At 40.0% G+C, this 21,125-nt stretch overlaps 1 protein-coding gene across 1 annotated transcript in view; it reads right to left on the bottom strand.

The window, feature by feature from the left end:
- The window catches only part of MCPH1 (microcephalin 1), a 189,487-nt gene extending 182,845 nt beyond the window's left edge, over positions 1–6,642 (bottom strand). Inside the window, exons 1-2 of the mRNA XM_012645869.1 lie at positions 6,603–6,642; positions 4,988–5,079 (exon numbers count right to left, since the gene is read on the bottom strand). Of these exons, the coding sequence (XP_012501323.1) occupies positions 4,988–5,079; positions 6,603–6,642 (132 nt within the window). The remainder of the gene's footprint in view (positions 1–4,987; positions 5,080–6,602) is intronic.
- Positions 6,643–21,125: the final 14,483 nt, after the last annotated feature.

Genomic DNA, 21,125 nt, shown 5'->3' with positions numbered 1-21,125 from the left:
CAAAGAGCTGCATTTAGGCAAGTTATAATGACCTTCACAGGCTGACAGTCTATTTTTAAATCATCTCCAATCCCAAATTGGATTAAGATAATCCTGGATTATGAGTGCTACAAATACCCTTTTTGAAGCAAATCTGAATCTTTTTTCAGTAAAGATAATACAATTCTAGGTCTCAAAGTATTTGTAAATAATTTTAAATACATGATGCTCAAATTTAAAAAAAGTGAACAAATAAAAAACAAGCATAGGAGAAGATGGAACAACAGGAACAAAAACCAGTGGATAAAACAAAAAATAAAAGCAGACCAAGACATTGCAATCTGCCAGATGAAGACTTCTTGTGGAATGCAGCTAACGCCCTGCTTAGAGAGAATGTGTGATCTAAAATGCACAAGTACACAGTAAGAAGGTTGAAAATCAGTGTACTCATCTCAAAAAGTTGGGAAAAGTATAGCAAATTAAAACCAAAGAAGGAGTTAGATAGTACTAAAGATGAGGCTAGAATTAATAAAGTGAAAAATGAATACAAAAAGAAGATCCAGAATGTCAAAAGTTGGTTCCCCAGAAAGACTAATTAATAAAACTCAGGTAAAAACAAGGTCAAGAAAAAAGAGAAAGGGCACAAATAATGAATGTCGGGAATGAAGGATCATCACTACAGATCTTGAAGACATTAAAAAGATTCAAACAGGACATTATAATAGCTTTCAAGCAATATATTTGAAAATATAGATGAAATGGATAAATTTCTTTAAGGAAACCCCCAACTTTCTAAAACCATTCGTAATAAATAGGAAATATGCATAATCCTACAATTACCAAATAAATTAAAACTAATTTAAAAAAAATTTTAATAATACCAATCTTATACAAACTCTTTCACAGGATTAAAAGAGAAACACTACTCTCCAACTTGTTTTATGAAGCCAGTAGATTATTAGTACTAAAACTATACACATAATGGCATTACATGAAAGGAAAATTACAAGCCAATCTCACCCTAGAGACATCTACAGAAAAAGCTAAACAAAATATTAGCAAATTGCATCAACCAATATATGAAAAGGATAATACATCACCACCACTTAAGTGTATTCCAGGACTGCAAGGTTGGTTAACATTTAAAAAAAATTGATGGTATTAACTGATCAACACATAAGTGCACATATAAGAATAATATCTATTGGATGTTGGGTAGGGGGGAGGAGAGAGGAGGGGACAGGTAGATGCATACACAAAGAGTGCAATGCGTACCATCCGAGGGATGGACACACTTGAAACTTGGACTTGGGGGGGGCCGCAAGGGCAACATACGTAACCTAAACATCTGTACCCCCATTATATGCTGAAATAAAAAAAAAAAAAGATTGAAACGCAGCTTCTGCACTTGCAAGTCATGTGACTATGGGCAAGTTACTTTGTCTTCTTGAGCCTCAGTTTCCTGATCTGTAGAATTGGAATAACAATGACTTCATAGGTTTAGTTGTGAGGATTAAATGGTATAATGTATGTAAAGTGTCTGATACATAGTAAATGCTCAATGAGTAGTGATAAAAAAAAATTGATCACTACTATTCATATTAACAACGTAAAAGAGAAAAATCACATGACCATCTCAATGCATGCAGAAAACACGTTTGATGAAATTAAAGTTTATTCATACAAAACCATATTAGGTAACACGCTAAAAGCTTTCCCTTGAGAAGAGGAACCAGAAATCTGATATCTCCATTTTATTTAACACTGGGCCTTGCCAGAACAGTACATCAAGAAAAACTGTCCTTATGTACACGATTCAATTGTGTATATTTTTTAAATCTCCCCAAAACTACAGAATTTATAAATGAGTTTGATAAGTTTTCAGGTGAACATGCAAAAAATTAACTGCATTCTATGTAATAGCAACAGTTAGAAAAAAATTAAAGATGCTATTTATATAATAGCATAAAAATGATCAGAGAAAATTATAAAACATTATTAAAAGAAGTTAAAGAAACCTAAATCAACAAAGGCACATATAGTTTTCATGGATTGGAAGATTTAATATCATAAAAACATCAGTTCTCTCCATACTGATCTATTTTATCAATACAATCCCAATCGAAATCTCAAAAAAGCTTCATGGTGTAAATTGATAAACTGATCCTAAATGAATCTGTAAAGGCAAAAGGCTAAGAACAGCTAAGACACCTTGAAGAACAAAATGTAAGACTTACGAAAATTTGCCATAAAGTGTAATTAAGACAGGGTGGTTTTGTCTTGAGAACAGAAGAACAGATCAATGAACAGAGACAGAGCCCTTAAACAGACTGGACATACGTGGAAGCCAGATTTATGACAAAGGCAGTACTGCAAACCTTGATTAAACGACAGCCTTTTCAATAAATGCTGTGAAAACAAAAGTTCACAAGGAAAAAAATGAAACAACTATTTCACAATATATACAAAAATCAATTCCTCGTGTACTATAAATCTACATATGAAAGGCAAAAGGATAAAGCTTCCAGAAGATAACATGGGAGAAAATCTTCATACCTTGGCACGGGAACAGATTTTTTTAAATAAGACATACAAAAAAGTTCACCATAAAGGAAAAATAAATAAATTGAACTACATTAAAATTATCAAAAGATACCATTAAGAAGATGAAAGCCAAGCCACAGAGTGACAGAAATACTGCAATTCACATGGCCGACAAAGGAGACAATTCTAAAAATATAGGGAATATTTACAAATCAAGAAGGAAAACATAAAACCAATAGAAATATGAGCTGGAGGTTTTTATAGGCACTTCAAAATAACTATATGACAAAGTACAGAAAAATGCAAATTCAAATCACAATGAGATAAAAACATACCAGAATGGCTAAAACATTACACAACCAAGCATATATAGCAATGGGAAATTTCATACTTTAGCATACGTATAAACTGATTCAACCACTTTAGAAGACTGTTAAGAAATCATTGTTAATTTTCTTAGATGTTATAATAGTATTTTTGTTATATAGGAAAATGTCTGTTTTTAGATGATACATATGAGTATTCAGGGGCAAATTAAGATGTCTGCAACTTACTTTCAAATAGTTCACATATAAAATACAATGTATAGAGAAACAGCAACAAAGAATGTCAACATGTTTACAACTGTTCAATCTATGATCACTGTACTATTCTTTCAATTTTCTGTTTGAAAATTTTTGAAATAAAAGGTGAAAAACAGAAAGATCCAAGAGATCTAAGATCTTAATATGACCCTCAAAAACCATTTGTCTAATGGCTTTTTTCTAAGCCACAATAATTTGTCTTCATCCCAAGTAAACTTTAGGCATCATAAGATGGAAACTCTTTCATGTTTCTACATTCCAGCGTTATCAAAATGGGTGTGTCTCCTCATGGGCAAAAGTAGGCCCTACTGATATTCTGTTCCTTTCCACTCCAGTCTGTTCTTAGGCTTTGATCTCTCACTCAGAGCAGGGACTAGGGAGACCAAACAAGGCACCCACTCTTTGCTTGGGGGGGAGTGCCTCTTTAATTTATGCCCTTGGCGCCTCTCTGTAATCCCAGCCCTACCTTTAATTCTCTTCTCACCCATTTTAATTTATCCCTTTCACTAAGTCTTTCAGCCAGCCTCTCCCACATGCCAAAAAACACACAAATACAGTAGTGCCTCCTTATCCATGGGGGATAAGTTCCAAGACCCCCAGTGGATGCCTGAAACTGCAGATAGTACCAAACATCAAACATACTATTTTTTCCTATACATACAAAACTATGATAAAGTTTAATTTATAAATCAGGCATAGCAAGAGATTAACAACAATAACTAATAATAAAAGACAATTATAACAATATACTGTAATAAAATTATCATGCAAAACTAGCATGAATTTCTTTTTTCTTTTTCACAATTTCACGGACAGAAGATTCATTCTCCTAGCAACCTCAGCATGCAGGTTTTTTTCTTTACCTTATTGGGAACTGCCACCTTTTCACTTAGAAGCAGCACTTTGTGACAGTAAATGCGATAATCTAAATCAGCAGTCCCCAGACTTTTTGGCACCAGGGACCGGCTTCATGGAAGACAATTTTTCCACAGTTGTGGGGGTAGATGGAACTCAGGTGGTGATGCAGGTGATGGAAGGAACAGCTGTAAATGCAGATGAAGCTTTGCTGGCCCACTCCTCACCGCTCACCTCCTGCTGTTGGCCCCCAACAAAGACAATTTTTCCACAGCAGATTTGGGGGGGAGGCAGCAGAGCTTTGTGGCCCTGTCCCTAATAGACTGCGTACTGGGGGTTGGGGATCACAGATCTAGATGGCTCCTAAGAAACCTCGAATAAGGAGGGACTATCTCCATTTCCTTGTATCTCAATGATTCCTGGACTAATTTGGATACCTTTACCTATTTCACTGAAAACTATGCTAAGTTCAACAAATGACCTTGTGGTTTTGAAATCTAAAGTACGCTTGCCACGCTTATCTCTCTTGAAGACTGCAGTGTTTCAAAATTCTGTCTTTGAAATACTTCCCTCCTTTGACTTGCACATTTGCCTTCCTCATTCTCCTGGTATCCTTCTCTCTCTCTGTCTCTCTCTCTGTCCTTAGGTCTCTGCTCCCATCGCTTGTATATTTGGATATACGACAGGTATTTTTAATATGGCCAGATTTATAACCTTTCCCTTAGAAACCTGTTCCTTTTCCTGTATTCCTCACTTTGATTACCAGCACCATGTACCAATGTTAGAATCCGGATTTTCATCCTAGATTCCTCCTCCTCACTCAGCGCTTACAAGCCGAACTGCTCTGTAAGTCCTACTGTTCTAAATTCTTCATATTTTGGGTCTTTTCTTTTTTCTCCCACCACTTACCCATCGCTTTGTCCTTCATATTCTAAGCAATAACTCCCCAAACAAGAAAATGCAAATGTATCTTTTTACCTATCAGAAGACTGTCATATGTAACAATGGTAAAACGAATTTCTTACCTTTGCCCCCATATCCACAAGTTGGTTTGTAAATGTCTTTGAGTAATTTTCTGTTCCATTGGATGACCACACTTCAACATAGGCCACGACATCTGAAAACAAGATATCAACATGAAATATAGATTTGTACTTCTAGCATCCACTGCCCAATAAATTTTTCTCTTGTTCTATTTATATTAAAAAGCAAATTCAAAATTTCTTCTATTAAAAGTCAATTCAAAAGAGCATCAGTACAATTTATGGTTCTTAAAATTTTAAGCAAAGAACTTTACTCATCCATGTCACAGTTCACATTCCTAACACCTCACGCTCTTCCCAAATTCCTAAACTAGGCTTAATTTTTCTAGTGCAGAAGTCTGTTTGCCGTAAAGGGACAGTAAACATTTAGACTTTGCAGGCTGTACACTACCTGTGACAACTACTCAACTTCATGGTCACAGTACAAAAGTAGCCACAGGCAATACGATAACGAGCCAATTTGTGTTCCAATAAAACTTTATTCATAGACAAGGAACTCTGAAGTTGACAGAATTTTCACTTGTCACTCTCCTTTTGAACCACTTAAAAATGTAAAAAACACTCTTGGCTTGCAGGCCCTACAGAAACAGGCAACAGGCCAGATTCGGCCTGGGGGAGGAGGGTATGGTTCGCGGACCCCTGTTCTAGTGGGTATCTTCTTCTCAAAACCTGACGTTTTAAAAGAATTTTCCAGATGTGCCATTGGTAAAGAATTGTGAGCAAAGCTACAGGAAAGCCGGGTTAATTTAACAAAATACCGACGTTAGAAATACAGCCACATCTGATTACAGAAGCTCGGCTATGAGGCTGTACCCCGTCCAGGCCCCTCAGTACAGACCCCTTTTCTCCAGCGCCAAACTCCACAAGGCTATCCCCATCCCCCTCAGCTCTCCCGGGTGCAGTGACAGGACTGGGAGCAGTGTCACTCGCAGGTTAGGACGGCAGCTCAGGCGCTAAAATCCCGCCTGCACTGACCAGCCACGTGACGGGGGAGAAGCACCTGAACTCTCCGTGCCTTAGTTTCCCCGCCGTGAAATGAGGTCACAGAGTTGCTGGGCCACTGGAAATCAGACAATACCACGCAAGCGTCAGCGCAGTGCCCGGGACACAACTCCTCGCTGAAAGGCCGCCCCCGTTGTTGTAACAACAAGCACAGACACAGGGGAGAAGCGTTGGTGTTTCTTTTCCTAATCCCACAGCTGCCGCGCGCGCCCATTCAAAGCCGTGAGGACCTGGAGGACGGCTGAGAACCGACCCAGCCTGTGGCCCCGCGTTTTTTTCTCCGAGGTTCCCCCACGTACCGGACCCCCAGCCTCACCGCGTCCAGGGGGGGCCCTGGACTAGACTCGGGGACGACCCCAGACCCCGACTTCCGGGAGGGCGGGCTGCCCCGCGAGCCCCGCGGGTCCGCTCCCCCGGCGTGCTGGGGCCTGAGGCGCGGGGGGCGGCAGGATGGGGCTCGGTGAGGAGGGGTCGGCAGGGGGCTGCTCCCACCAGCTCCCCCGAGTGCGCCCGCCACCAGCGGTGCGGTCCTCAAACCCACCCCCTGCCGGCGCAGGGCGACTCTGCGCGCCCAGAGAGCAGGAAGTCCCCTCACCTTTCAGGACGGAGTCCCCACAGGGTCTGGGGGCCGCCATAACGGGCGGTGGGGTCGGGACCGGGCGGGAACGCGCGCAGCCGGCCGAACCTGGCGGAGAGGCGGGCACTGGGCATGCGCGGAGCGAGCGCGCGCTGCGCGGCTCCGGGTTCTGAGGAGATCCGTGCGTCCGCGCTTTCCAGTCAGCCGCGGGGCGGAGCAGGGAGCCCAGGCCGCGCCCGGCGGGAGGAGGCCGAGAAGGAGGAGGCGGAGAAGGAGGAGGGCTCTCCCGCGGGCCGGACCGCGGGTCCTCCTGTCCTCCTGGGAGTTGGAGGACGGATGTCCCACAAAATCTGAGGTAACCGTCTGTTTCCATCAGGTGACTCAAGCTTACCAGCGCCTCACCTGGGCTCACCTCAGAGCGGAGGGTCAGGGGAGGGGCCCCCTCAGAGAAACTGCCTCAGAATGTCGGCGCTCTGAAGTCACCCCGCGGCTCCTGGCCGGTGATGTTTCGGCCCGCGCACCTGTGGTCCGCGCGGGGTTGCCGCCGCGGGCGACCCCCGGGCCTGCCTGCTGGGCGCGCGGGGACGCGGGACCAGGCCAGCGCCCTGGTGGCCCCGACCGCCGACCCCGGGGGGACCGAGACCTCAGACCCACGACGGGGCCCCAGACCGCCCACCCCCAGGGGATACCCCGCGGGCCGGCGGCCCCCGGGGCCGTGCAGCCCACAGACTCCGAGCCGAGGAGAGCTGCCCGGAGCGGCCCTGCCCGCCCGCCGCCCGCCGCCGCGCTGGGGTCTTCACACCTGGCGCCCGCGGTCCCCGGCGACCCCCGCCCGGCCTGGGTCTCCGCCCGCCCTGGAGGCTGCGGACCGAGGCGGGGGCGCCCGAGCTCGCCCGGGCGGGACGCTTGGGGCAGGCGAGGTCTTGCTCACCTGTTCCTGAAAGTTCTCTGACTAATCTCCCTGCAACACAGGCCAGTTAAAGGACCTTGTTTAGTGAAAATTGAACCAACTGTGTAGAAACTTTCTCTACCTGCGAGTTCAATACCATTTTGTGTTCCACCGAGGAGAACATATTCCATTCCCAAAGTTAACGAACAACACAGTCCTAAAAGTTAAAGGGACTCGCTTATAATGTAATGGTTAGTAGTAGAGGCTGCGTTTTGGAATCAGACTGGGTTCTGGTTTGAAAGCTTGTATCAGCCACTAACAAGCTGTGAGATATTGGTGAGTTCCTAAACTCTCCAAGCTGCTTTTTCTGAAACACGAAGTGTCTCTGTCCAGCCATGCCAGTTCTCAGGGGAATTTGTCTTTTTGTTTTTTAACAGTTTTATTGAGATATAATTCACATATCATACAATTCACCCTTTTAAAATGTACAATCCAAAATAAAAGAAAATGTGCAGCCTAGTGTTTTGTAGTATAGTCATTGAGCTGTGCAACCATCACCATAATCAATTTTAGAACATTTTCATCATTCCATAAAGACACCCCATAACCATTAGTAGTCATTCCCCATTTCTCTCCCCACCCCTCTCCTATCCTCCCTCCTATCACCCCCTGCCCCAGGGAATCACTTGTCTAGTTCCTGTTTCTATATGCTTGCCTATTCTGGGCAAGTTTTTTTTTTTTTGCTACTATCTAACAATGATTGGGTAAGCTTTGATCTTCATCTCCCTATCCCCCCTCCTTCCTATCCCTGAAAACCTCTGGTAACCACCACTCCATTGTTGACTTATGTGAGATCAGCTTTTTTAGATTCCACATACGGGTGAGATCATGCTGTATTTGTCTTTCTGTGCCTGGCTTATTTCACTTAACGTTCTCTAGGTTCATCCGTGTTACCACAAATGAAAGGATTTCGTTCTTTTCTATGGCTGAGTAGTATTCCATTGTGTATATATACACCACATTTTCCTTATCCACTCATCCATGGATGGGCACTTAGGTGGATACCATGTCTTGGCTATTGTGAATAATGCTGCAATAAACTTGAGAGTGCAGATGTCTTTTTGACATAATTGATTTTAGGTCCTTTGCATATATACCTGGAAGTAGGACTGATGGATCACATGGTAGTTCTATTTTTAATATTTTGAGGAACCTCCATACTGTTTCCCGTGGTGGCTGTACTAATTTACATACCAACAGTGTGTAAGAGTTTCCATTTCTCCAGGTCCTTGCCAGCACTTATCTTTTGTATTTTTGATGATAGTTATTCTAACAGGTGTGAGGTGATATCTCATTGTGGTTTTGATATACATTTTCTTTGTTTTTTTTTTTTTTTGAGACAGAGTCTCACTCTGTTGCCCGGGCTAGAGTGAATGCCGTGGCGTCAGCCTAGCTCACAGCAACCTCAAACTCCTGGGCTAAAGTGATCCTTCTGCCTCAGCGGGATTACAGGCATGCGCCACCATGCCCGGCTAATTTTTTTTCTATATCTTTTTAGTTGTGTGATTAATTTCTTTCTATTTTTAGTAGAGACGGGGTCTCGCTCTTGCTCAGACTGGTTTCGAACTCTTGAGCTCAAATAATCTGCCCGCCTCGGCCTCCCAGAGTGCTAGGATTACAGACGTGATCCACCGCGCCCGGCCGATATACATTTTCTTAATGATTAGTGATACTGAACATTTTTTCATGTACCTGTTGGCTATTTGTGTGTCTTCTTTTAAGAAGAGTCTATTCAGGCCTTTTACCCTTTTTTAAAAATAGGGTTATTTGTTATTTTTTTTTTTTTTGCTATGAGTTGAGTTCCTTATATACTTTGAGTATTGACCTCTTGTTAGGTGTATAGTTTTCAAATATTTTCACCCATTCTGAGGGTTGCCTCTTAACTGTGCTGATTTTTTCTTTTGTTGTGCAGTAGTTTTTTAGTTTGACATAACCCTGTTTGTCTAATTTTCTTTTTGTTTTCCATGCTTTTGAGGTCATATCCAAAAAAATCGTTGCCCTTACCCATGTCCTGAAGTGTTTCCCCCTATATCCCTATATTTTATTCTAGTAGTTTCATAGTGTTGGTTTTTATGTTTAGGTCTTTAATCCATTTTTAGTTGATTTTTGTATATGGTGAAAGACAAGGGTCTAATTTCTTTCTTCTGGATGTGGACATCCAGTTTGCCCAATACCATTTATTGAAAAGACTGTCCTTTCCCCAGTGCCTGTTCTTAGCAACTTTGTCAAATATCAATTGGCTGTAAATGCATAGATTTATTTCTGAACTCTTGCTTATGTCTCCCAGGCTGGAGTGCAGTGGTGCAATCATAGATCACAGCAGCCTCAAACTCCTGGGCTCAAGCTGTCTTCCTGCCTTAAAATCCTGTGCTCAGCCTCTTGAGTAGCTGAAACTACAGGCATTTGCCACCACACCCACCTAATTCATTTCTATTTACAAAAGTATAACCTACTAAATTGTTATGAGTTTCAGATAGCTTAAGAGAAAAGAGTTCCTTATATGCAGAAAATAGAACATTAAAGAACCAGTAATGTTCCAATCAAAGGCCATAAAAATTATTTTTTATCACTCTCCTCAGTCCTATGTAATTAATTTTGGTTTTGCTTAATCTTGGATTAGCAGTTTCATGAATCTATCAGCTTTTCAACCAGAGTTCTGGAAATCCTTACTCAGTGCAGTGGTATGATTTTAAAGTTATTTAAGCCAATGTCATCAGAAGCCTGTTCCCCAGAGTACCTGTCATAGGCCTTTCCATGGATCTCAGAGACACAATCCTTTTTGTTGAAGATGATGCATTCTGGCTAGTAGCTAACTGCAAGAGCTTTCAGGAAAGCATCAAACTAAAATAAAAACTATGTGAATGACAAAAGGCTTAAAATCACCACGGTAAAGATCTGATGAGAGTTCATTATAACACAACTAGCAAGGAAATTCAGTTGTTTCTGTGGCATACAACATTTAAAATAATAACTGGAATTATGACTGATAACGTCATACCAGGGCATATCATGGATAATGAGGACACTGACAAATTTCTAGGAACTTCATACAATTTCTGAAACAATAACATTTTACCCATGGACATATTACCTAAGGAAGGTTAAGTATCTTTTCTTATTTGACAGTGCTTCCCATGCAATTTAACATATCAGATAAACCTAATTAGTTTGACAGCTCTCTTTTTACAAGGTGAAAGAACAAATATTTTGAGATTTTCTAGGGGCCCTGTGGGAAATCTCAAAGTCAGTTCAAAGTAAAGAAGACTTCATTTAGAATTTGATTTTGGGAAGTTGTCAAAAATGTCAAAATCTTTGAACACTTAATTAAATAGGATCACAGTGACCTGTGAAACAATACTTAGTTATTCATTTAACCAAAGGGACAATATAAGATTTTTAAAACAAACATAAGAGATTCTATGATTGTTAAAAAATAGTTTTTTTTAGTAAGTGAGAAGATTCAGTTCTCTTAAATAATCAAAGGCGTCATAAAGAACCAGAAATTATTTTGATAAGACACAGATTATTTCCTAGGTGATGCTAAAGAAAAATGATTCTGATGCTTGTTAAAATGGGGAGGAAGATGTTATTGAAGACTTTTGTGATAAGGGAGAGAGATTGGGCTCAACTCTGCATACAGTGAGGACAGCTGGGATTTATGGCCATTGAGCAGAGTGAGGGGGTCAGGGGATTGAAATTACTAAAAGGAGACATCAAGGGTTGGGAGATTCTTGCTAAACCAACTGCTATGGTCTGAATGTTGGTGTCCTTATAAAATTCATATGTTAAAACCTAACCTCCAACATAATAGTACTGAGAGGTAGGGCTCTTGGGAAGTGATTAAGTAATGAGGGCTCTACCCTAATGAATGGACTCATGCTCTTATAAAAGAGGTTAAAGGTATTTTCCTTGCCCCTTCTGCCAGGTGGGAACACAGTGTTCACTCCTTCTCCCATGTGAGGATACGTAGAAGGTGCCATCTATGAGGAACAGGTCCTCACTAGACACTGAATCTGCTGGTGCCTTCATCTGGGACTTCTAGCCTCCAGAACTGTAAGCAAAAAATTTCTGTTGTTTATAAATTTCATAATATAAGATATTTTGTTATAGATTCCCAAATGAGTTTATATAGAAATTCAAGCAGTGGGGTGCTGCTGTCAAAAAAATACCTAAAAATGTAGAAGTGTCTTTGGAAGTGGGAAATGGGCAGGGGCTGGAAGAATTTGGAGAGCAGGGTAGAAAAAGCCTGTATTGCCACAAATGGACCATAAAGGGTGACTCTGGTGAAGGCTCAGAAGAGGAGAGCTGTGGAAAAGCCTCAGTCTTCTAAGAGCTTATGTAAGTGGTCATGATCAGAATTTGTGATGTTGGTAGAAATGTAGACAGTTAAGGCAATTATGGTGATATCTCAAACAGAAATGAGGGGTAGCATATTGGAAACTGGAAGAAAGGCCATTCTTGTTATAAAATGGCAAAGAACTTGCCAACTTGTGTTTGTGTCCTAATGTTTTTTGGAAAGAAGGAACTTAAGAGCAATGAAATAGGATATTTGGTGGAAGAAGTCTTTAAGCAAAGTGTCGAGGGTGTGGCATGGCTTCTGACTGCCTATAGTAAAATGCAATAAGAGAAAAAAATTAAATACGGAGTTTATAATAAAAATGGAGGAAGAACTTAAAGATTTGGAAAATTCTCAGCCTGACCATAAAGAATGAAAAAGCATGTGTGGTAGAGAATACCAAGGGTGTGGCCAAGCAACCCTCTGATAAGATTAGTATGGATGGGCAGAAGCCTGGTGCTATTTATCAAGAGAGTAGAAGCATCTAAATTCCATGAGAGCTGGTGACAGTTAGTAGGAATATAATGTACCTTGTATCTTGGGTCCCTAGACTGACAGTTGGCTGCCTCTAGACACAGACCTAACAATCTATGTCAGGTGAAAAACCAGAGAGAGAATGATTTCTCTGATTTCAAAAGCCAAAATCTCAGGGCACTAAATTGGGCTGGAAGGAGAGAACTTCATCTGGTTTAATAGATGAACAACAAGTGTATAAGGTCTATGCCTAAGTTCAACCCTGATTTTCCTTCTTATGACAAAGAGCACTTTTAAATAGCACAACATGAGAGAGTAATAATAAAGATAGACAATAGATATCTATAACAAGAGTCACAGTATCCAAAGAACTAGTGCTAACCAAAAGTTTTCTCCTATAAATATAAATTTTGGAAAATTCCTTTTAAAAAACTGAGGGAAAGGCTCTTACTGCCCTTGTTCTATGAGACCTGAGCAGAGATCAGGGAGTTTGATTGGTAAAAAAAGATTTACCTTTGCTGGCTTGGAAGAGGCCCTGGGATCTCAGCTGCAGTCTCTGAAGTGATCAGGGAGTCCCAACCGTCCCATCCTTGTTGCCAAAGCTATTGGGAAAAAAACATCTTCAATTTGGATCCTGTACTTGGGGGCCTGCAAATTAAATGATAATACATTAACAGAAGAAAAGACAAGGTTTATTTACACATACATGTTCTTACAGGAGGGAGTAGTCAGTGATGAGCAGCTCACTGACTAGCCAAAGATAAAAGGTTCATATTCCAAACATGATGTTACCAAAACTGCAAGTGGATTTTGGCCTAGGTCATGTTTCTCTCTGCACAGAAAGCCAATTACTGAGAAAATGAGGACTGTCAAGGAAGATAGGAATATTTTGATACTAATGACGTCAGCTGGGAGAACAGGAGGGGCAGCCTCAAATCCATCTCCCCGGCTAATGGGGAGTAGGGGCTTTTTATAATACAAGACGTTAAGGAATGTGGCTACAGGCATCTGGGCAGGTTCTGTTGAAGTTAACGAGGGAATTCAGAAGTTATAAGTGAAGGATGGTAAGTCTTGGTATCAGGAAGTCTGTGGATAGGCCCTTTGGAGTCTTAACTGCTTTATCTTGCAGAAATTCTGCCATTTCTGGGAAACAACTCAAAAAGTCAAGTAGTTAGTTAAAAGTTACGGGGCTCTGGTTGTCAAGCCCTACTGGCCTGGCAATCCAAAGCATACGAAAGCTGCAGGGAAAACACATGTGGGGTTCATCCTGTGTTTGTTCATGGGGCTGGTTCCAGTAACAAAGGGTGACAAAAGGTGGTCGTGGGATGTGGGGAAGTAGTTTCAGGGTTTTGGTGAGAAGATATGGAAGGTTATATTGGGCTTTTTGATGCTGGTGTTTTCTGAAGGCTCTGCTTTAATCAGATAAGGGAAGTTCAGATAAGATTTCTTTCTGCAGTTTCTTTAGCTCAAATATTTACACTTTAAAATAATCTTTATACCAACCCTGAGGGTCTGAGTGGATCCCCACACCTGCAAATAAAGACAGCTTTGCTTCCTCCTTTTCAATGTGGATGTCTTTTATTTCATTTTTCTCACCTGATTACACTGGCCAGAAGTTCTAGTGCAGTGGTTTTCAACTGAGAGATGATCTTGTTCCAAGGGACATTTGGCAATGTCTACAGATATTTTCGATTCTTACAGCTGAGGGGGAGCAGTTTGCTACTGGCATCTAGTGGCTGGAGGACAGGGATGCTGCTAAACATCCTACAATGCACGGGGTGGCCATCACACAGAATTCCCCAGCCCCAAATGCCAGTAATGCTGAGGTTGAAAAACCCTGGTCTAGTACAGTATTGACTAGAAGTGGTAGGAGCAGTTGTCCTTGTCTGGTTCCCAATCTTAGGGAAAAAGCTTTGGTCTTTCCACACTAGCTGTGATGTTAGCTGTGGGCCTTTCACTGATGCCCTTCCTCAGGTTGAAGAAGTTCCTTCCCACTCCGGTTTTGCTGAGTTTCATTTTTAAAGTCAGGCATGGATGTTTGGTTTTGCCAGGTGCTTTTTCTACATCTATTGAGATAATAATATGTTTTTCTTTTCTAATTTGTGAAATAGTGTGTCACATTGACTAGTTTTTTAATGTTAAAATAACTCTGCATTTCTAGGATAAACCCTACTTAGTCATGATGTATTATTCTTTAAGTATATCATTGGCTTTGTTTTGCTAAAATTTGTTTAGGATTTTTGCATCTATGTTCATGATGGATTTTGGTCTGTAGTTTTCTTGTAATGGAAGCTTGAAGATACAGGAAGGAATAAAAATAACAAAAAGAATTAAGATGTGGATAAATCTAAATGAATATTGATTATATAAATAAAAATAATATAAATATTGATTAAATAAAACAACGATAATCTTATGAGGTTAAAATACAGTGTATTGATAGCAATAATGCATGATAATAATGGTATATCAATCAGGGATCTTATGTAAAGTACTATAAGGTCTTTTCATTTCGTAGGAAGTAGTAAAAGTACTCATTGATAAGATAGGGATATATTTTGCAGTCTCTAGAGAAATCAGTAAAGAAATTAAAGGTTGTATAACTACCAAAATAAAGGAGAAAATGAAATAAAAAGTACAATTCATTCAAAAAAAGGAAAGAAAAGAGAGAAAAAGTATAGCAAGCAGAAAAATGTACATAATAAGAGGGAAGATTTAACCCAAAATATATCAATAACTATATGAAATGAAAGGATACACTTCTGATGGAAATACGAGAATAGGGATGTATTGTTTCTTAGCATAAATATATATACATAAATGCATATTTATAATTACATTTATACATATGCATATATACATGTGATCTTCCTAAAGCCAAGATCTTACCACTCACTAGAAGCATTTCTACTATGATCAAGAACAAGGCAAGGATGCCCACTATCTACTCAGCTGCTCAACATTATTTTGGAGGTGTTAGCCACTGCAGTTAGACATGAGAAATCATCAGTGGCTTAAGAATTTAAAAATAAATAAAACTATTTCTATTGCAATGATATGATAGTTAACCTGGAAAAACCTAGAGAATCACTGGTAAAACTAACTTAAATAATAGACAAATTCAGTAAGGATCCCAAAATAAAGTTAGTACCAAGTTAGAGGACATATGGGTAGATAAAAACCCACTTGCAATAACAACAATAAAGAATAAACTTAATAAGAAATGTGCAAAACCTATAAGAGAAAAATTTTAAAACACTCCTGAAAGACACGAAAGTAGATTTGAGCACAAGAAAAGACATCCCTTTTTATTAGATAGGGCGCTTAACATCATAATGATGTTTGTTCTTTATGACTTAATTTAATGTAATCCTAATAAAAAATACTGACAAGTCTTTTGATGGAGCTAAACAATTTGATGCTAAAGCTCATATGGAAAAACAAAACTAAAGAGATACAGCAACTAAAACAATGTATGATTCTGGGTTGAATCATAGCCAAGGACAAAAAATTAGAAAATGTTTGCTATGAGGAATATTAATGAGACCATTATCAAAATTTGAAGAAAATTTTTTTTTTTTTTTTGAGACAGAGTCTCGCTTTTGTTGCCTGGGCTAGAGTGAGTGCTGTGGTGTCAGCCTAGTTCACAGCAACCTCAAACTCCTGGGCTCAAGCGATCCTCCTGCCTCAGCCTCCCGGGTAGCTAGGACTATAGGCACGCACCACTGTGCCCGGCTAATTTTTTTTTTCTATTTTTAGTTGTTTGGTCAGTTTCTTTCTGTTTATAGTAGAGACGAGGTCTCGCTCTTGCTCAGGCTGGTCTTGAACTGCTGAGCTTAAGCAATCCTCCCGCCTCGGCCTCCCAGAGTGCTAGGATTACAGGTGTGAGCCACTGCGCCGGCCTGAAAAAGTTTTGTAGATTAGATAATAATGTTGTATAAATATTAATTCCCTGATTTTGATCATTGTACTATAGTTATTTACAAGAATGTCTTATTTTAAAGTAATACATGTGTAAGTATTTAGAGGTAAATGGCATCATGTCTGCAACTTCCTCTCAAATTTGTCAGGCAAATATTATGTATGCATACACACATTCATATGTGTAGAGTGATAATGAAGAAGCAAATGTGGTAAAATGCTAACGTTTGGGAATCTGGGTGAATGGTTATGGGAATTTATTGTACTATTTTTGTGTTTTTTCTATAAGCCTGAAATTTTTTCAAAATAAGAAGGGAAAAAAATATGGCAGGAAAATAAACTGGGTGGCTTATAAACAACAGTAATTTATTGCTCACAGTTCAGGCTGGGAAGTCCAAGATCAATTCACCAGCTGATTTGGTGTCTGGTGAAGGCCGGCTCTCTGCTTTATAGGTGGTGCCTTCTCGATGTGTCCGCAAGTGGTGGAAGGGGCTAGCTAGCTCCCTCCAGCCTCTTTTATAAGGGCACTAATCCCATTCACAAGGGCTTATAACCTAATCCCCCCCCCAAAGGCCCCGCATCCTAATATCATCACATTGTTAGGATTTCAACATACGAATTTTGGTGGGGACACACATATTCAAACCATAGCAACATCTTGCCCTATCAATAGAAAATCAATTCTTGCTATTCCATTTAAAAATCATTTCTATTAAGGGTAGGATAAATTTAGTATAGAAATTCTAATGTCTATGAAAATACTGGTATAAAATACTGTATTTTTTTTAAAAAAGTATTCCCCATATAAACTTTGGAAAGATATGTACTCTGTCCAAAATGTAGTCTCAAGTGTAAAGGTTTTTTGATTTAGTGCTGTTTCAAGGGCAGGTTTAGAGCAGTAACAAAAAGCCTTGTTAAAAAAAAAATTTCTTTTAAAGGCTTGACTAAGCAGCAGCATATTGGAGAAGACCTGTCCCTGACGCAAGAAAATACTAAGTTTAAGTGATGCTATGATCCAATCCAACTGACTTGTTCCACAGGTTAGAGAAATAAGGCTAACAAGTCAGAAGCACAAGCCACTTAAATTTATTTATAGTATCAAGTCTAGAACTCAGGCCCTTCACCCTCAGGCCTGGTTTGTTCATTTCTTCATTCTGCATCCCTTCCATGGACATGTATTGAGCATCTCCTATGTCCCAGGAGCTGTGCCGGGCTCTGAGTATATGATAACAAACCTCTTCTCATTTGACTCACTCCCTCTTCATACTAGAGCTATCCATCATCAGAGCCTAAGGACTATAAATCTCATTATTAAGAACAAAGTGAATTAAAATTAATGAGCACAAGGAAGCCTGACTTTTGTACTAATATACTCTAGGTTTTTTTTTTTTTTATCATTGCATTTATATTTGAGATTTTTAATACAATGATTCCATCTAAAAAAAGGATCTAGTAAAGCCTAAAATAGAGCATATCTGCTGTTTCATTTTTACTCTCCACAGAAGGATAAAAGATGAAAGCCATTTTTCTCTACCAATACTCACCTGCAATAAAAGGGATATACACTAGAAAGCCTTTTTAAACACACTCAGGCCAAAGGAAAAGCTGAAAATATTGACTTTTGTGAGGCCCACACTCTAGCTCAGCAGGTGGTGGGCTTTTCAGAGATTTCTTCCTAACAACCTGACAACACATGGACAGGAATCAGGACATGAACATCTCTGAGAAGTCCTGGCAAACAAGTCAGATAAAAGGCCTGGTGCTTCAGAAGGAAAGTCCTGGCACCCTAGAGTCTGAAGTTGCCTGGAGAATCTTCCATTCTCAACAGCACAGCATAAACATTTAGGGCAGCTGTAGATCTGGGTTTCCTAGGAGTTCATGAATTTCAAAGGTGAAGCACAGATCATTCAGGTACACTTTCCTTCATGGTGTTTTTATAAAACCAATAAAAATAAAAAAGACAGTGGAGAAACTTGACTAGAATACATTAAATCTAATAGAAAACTCTATTTTCTCTATTTATATTAAAAGCTAACATGGCTTTTTTCTTGAATAAGAATAGCAAAATACCCTTCTCTTAAAATTAAAATAAAAAAGATTTTATATGTTCTAAAATGAGAATATTATTTTATATAGGATAACAAATATGCTTGTACTTACAAATATCAAAACATTTTGAAAACCGTGACTACCTGACATGAATGAATGACTAGAAGAGGATGAAAAAGCAGAGGGTGAAAAACTGAAGAACTGAAATGATTTGCAAGAAAAATAATGAATTATTTTAGTTGTGTGCCTTGGCAATGTTTTTCAGCAATAAACATGGAACATAATGGCTAACTGAAGGAACTGAGATGGTAGAGTTCTTATCCTAATAAACTCAAATATGAGTTCAGATATGATAAGGATTTCTTGGGATTTGACTAGTCATTTCATGTAAGTGCCAAGAAATGTGTAGCCCATTCTCTTCATTCCTACTAGGATCTATGTAAAACTCAGTCAGAAAACCTGAAACTGTTAATATTATCCTTTTTTTTGTGTGCTTAACGGATGAAAAATTAAGACAGATCGCCAGGGAATTGATTCTATCCTCAGTGCTAGTTTTTTAAATGTTGTTTTCAGTTACTTGAGTAATTATAATTAAAAATATGTAAGTTAGCATCTTCCCTCTCTTGTTATTCTTACCGCACTTGGTATGTGCCTCTTCATTTATTCCATGGATGTTTGTTTACTACCTCCCAAGATCCAGGCACAGTATGTAGGAAGATCTACACACACAGCAGTGAACCCAATAGACAAGGTCCCTTTCTCATAAGAGGGAGAAGAATACACTATTATGAAGCAGGTTGTTCAAAAGAATTTTCTGTGGCCTAAAGCAATTGTCCTTCAACACTCTTATTCTGATTCAAAACTAAATTGCCTCAGATCCTTTCTGGAGGCAAAGAGATAAACATAGAAAGTGCCTATTGTGGGAAAATGCTCACAATATACTGTTAAAGAGAAAAAAAGTAGGGCACTAAATTATAGATGGTATGACTTCAAATGTGCTAGAAATTTGCTGTTCAGGGCCCATGCTCGAGCCAGGACACATTGGTACAGCTATACTGGTTGCTACAATACCGGATTACTACTTGATCACTTGAAAATGACCACCCTACAATTGGCTGCCTCTCTCCTGGTTCCCACCTGGCTTCCAGCAGGTGAAGGGTTAACACTGGGCCCACCAGGGCCCTGGGACTCAGTTCCAGACCTCAGCTGATGTCCATTCTGATTGGTTGCTGCCTATGCCATACTGTTTTTTTTTTTATATTCTGTCCCTGTTGGTATGCAGAAAAATAATTTTTCCCTAATACAAACACTGACTGCAATTACTCTTGCTTCCTAAGACAGATTTTAATTTTTGCTCCAGAGTAAAAATGCTTCTGTTTAGTCACCCCCTTCACTCATTCACGCTATCCCTCTCTGACTTTCTCTCTTCCTCCCTCTTCCCCCTCACTCTCTCATACAAGAAAAGCTGGGGGAAGAATGCTCCAGGAAGAGCAATAACATGTGCAAAGGCCCTGCAGCCAACACAGGGCCTACAGCGTTGGAAACTACCAGAAGGCCATGTAGGGGAGGGGTGCAGGTTGAGGGTAAAGAGTGGGCACGGACAGGTCCCATAGCTCCCTGTGGGGCAGGGGAGTAGTCTGGACTCCATTCTAAGGACAGTGGGAAGCCAGTGGAAGGTGTTAATCTGAGTGCTCAGATTAAACTCAGGGCACCAGCTGCTGGATTGGATGTGGTAGCTTTCTTACAAGGGGTGACTATGGCTCTGATCCCTGGTTTGCATCATTAACCTGGCTGATGTATTCTTTTCCATATTCATTGTGAGGAGGATTAGGAGCAGTTCAGATTCACATGTGAACAATACGCACTCACATTCACAGAACTATGTCTTTTTTTATTTGTATAAATTTATAGGGAACAAGTGTGATTTTGTTACATGCGTAGATTGCATAGTGGATCCATCACCCAGGTAACACACATCATACCCATTAAGTGATTTCTCATCATCCACCCCTCTTGTCTGTTTCACCCTCCTCCTCTCTCATCTGCCAGATCTGTTCTTTCTCTTCCCTTAAGTAACTCTTGTTCTTCTTGGTACACATCCACCAAGTTCTCTTTCCTTACCCATTCTCCCCAATCTGACCAAAAACATCCAGAACTGCGGTAGCAAAGACAGAATCTTCCTAGAAGATTACAAGAAAAGAGGAGAGGTTATAAACACTTGCAGGTTAATATTTTTTGTCGCCTATATTTTTCATTTAAAAGAATTTTAATGGTGGTAAATAATACAAAGCATAAAATTTATCATCATAACCATTTTAAATGTAAGTTCAGTAGTGTTAACTATATTCACGTGGTTGTGCAACAGATCTCCAGAATGTTTTCATCTTGCCATTCTGAAATTCTGTACTCATTAAACAACAACTCCCCATCTTCCCCTCCCCAGCCCCTGGAAACCACCATTCTGCTTTCTGTCTCTAGGAATTTGACTTCTCTAGGTATCTCAGATAAGCAGAATCATACAGTATTTGTTCTTTGTAACTGGCTTATTGCACTTAGCATAATGTCCTCAGTGGTCATTCATTTTGTAGCATGTGTCAGAATCTCCTTCCTTTTAAAGGCTCAATAATATTCCATTGTATGCGTACACCACATTCTGTTTGTCCATTCTCCCCTCAATGGGCACTTGGGTTGCTTTCACCTCTTGGCTATTGTGAATAATGCCGTTATAAACATGGGTGTGCAAATTTCTTCAAAATCTTGCTTTCAGTTCTTTTGGATGTGTATCCAGAAGTGGGATTGCTGGATCATGTGG

The sequence above is a fragment of the Propithecus coquereli genome, unplaced genomic scaffold (genome assembly GCF_000956105.1).
Source record: "Propithecus coquereli isolate 6110/MARCELLA unplaced genomic scaffold, Pcoq_1.0 Scaffold238, whole genome shotgun sequence".
NCBI classification, from domain to species: Eukaryota; Metazoa; Chordata; class Mammalia; order Primates; family Indriidae; genus Propithecus; species Propithecus coquereli.
The sequence above is the reverse complement of the archived record's forward strand: the minus strand, read 5'-3'. Positions and strand labels throughout refer to the sequence as shown.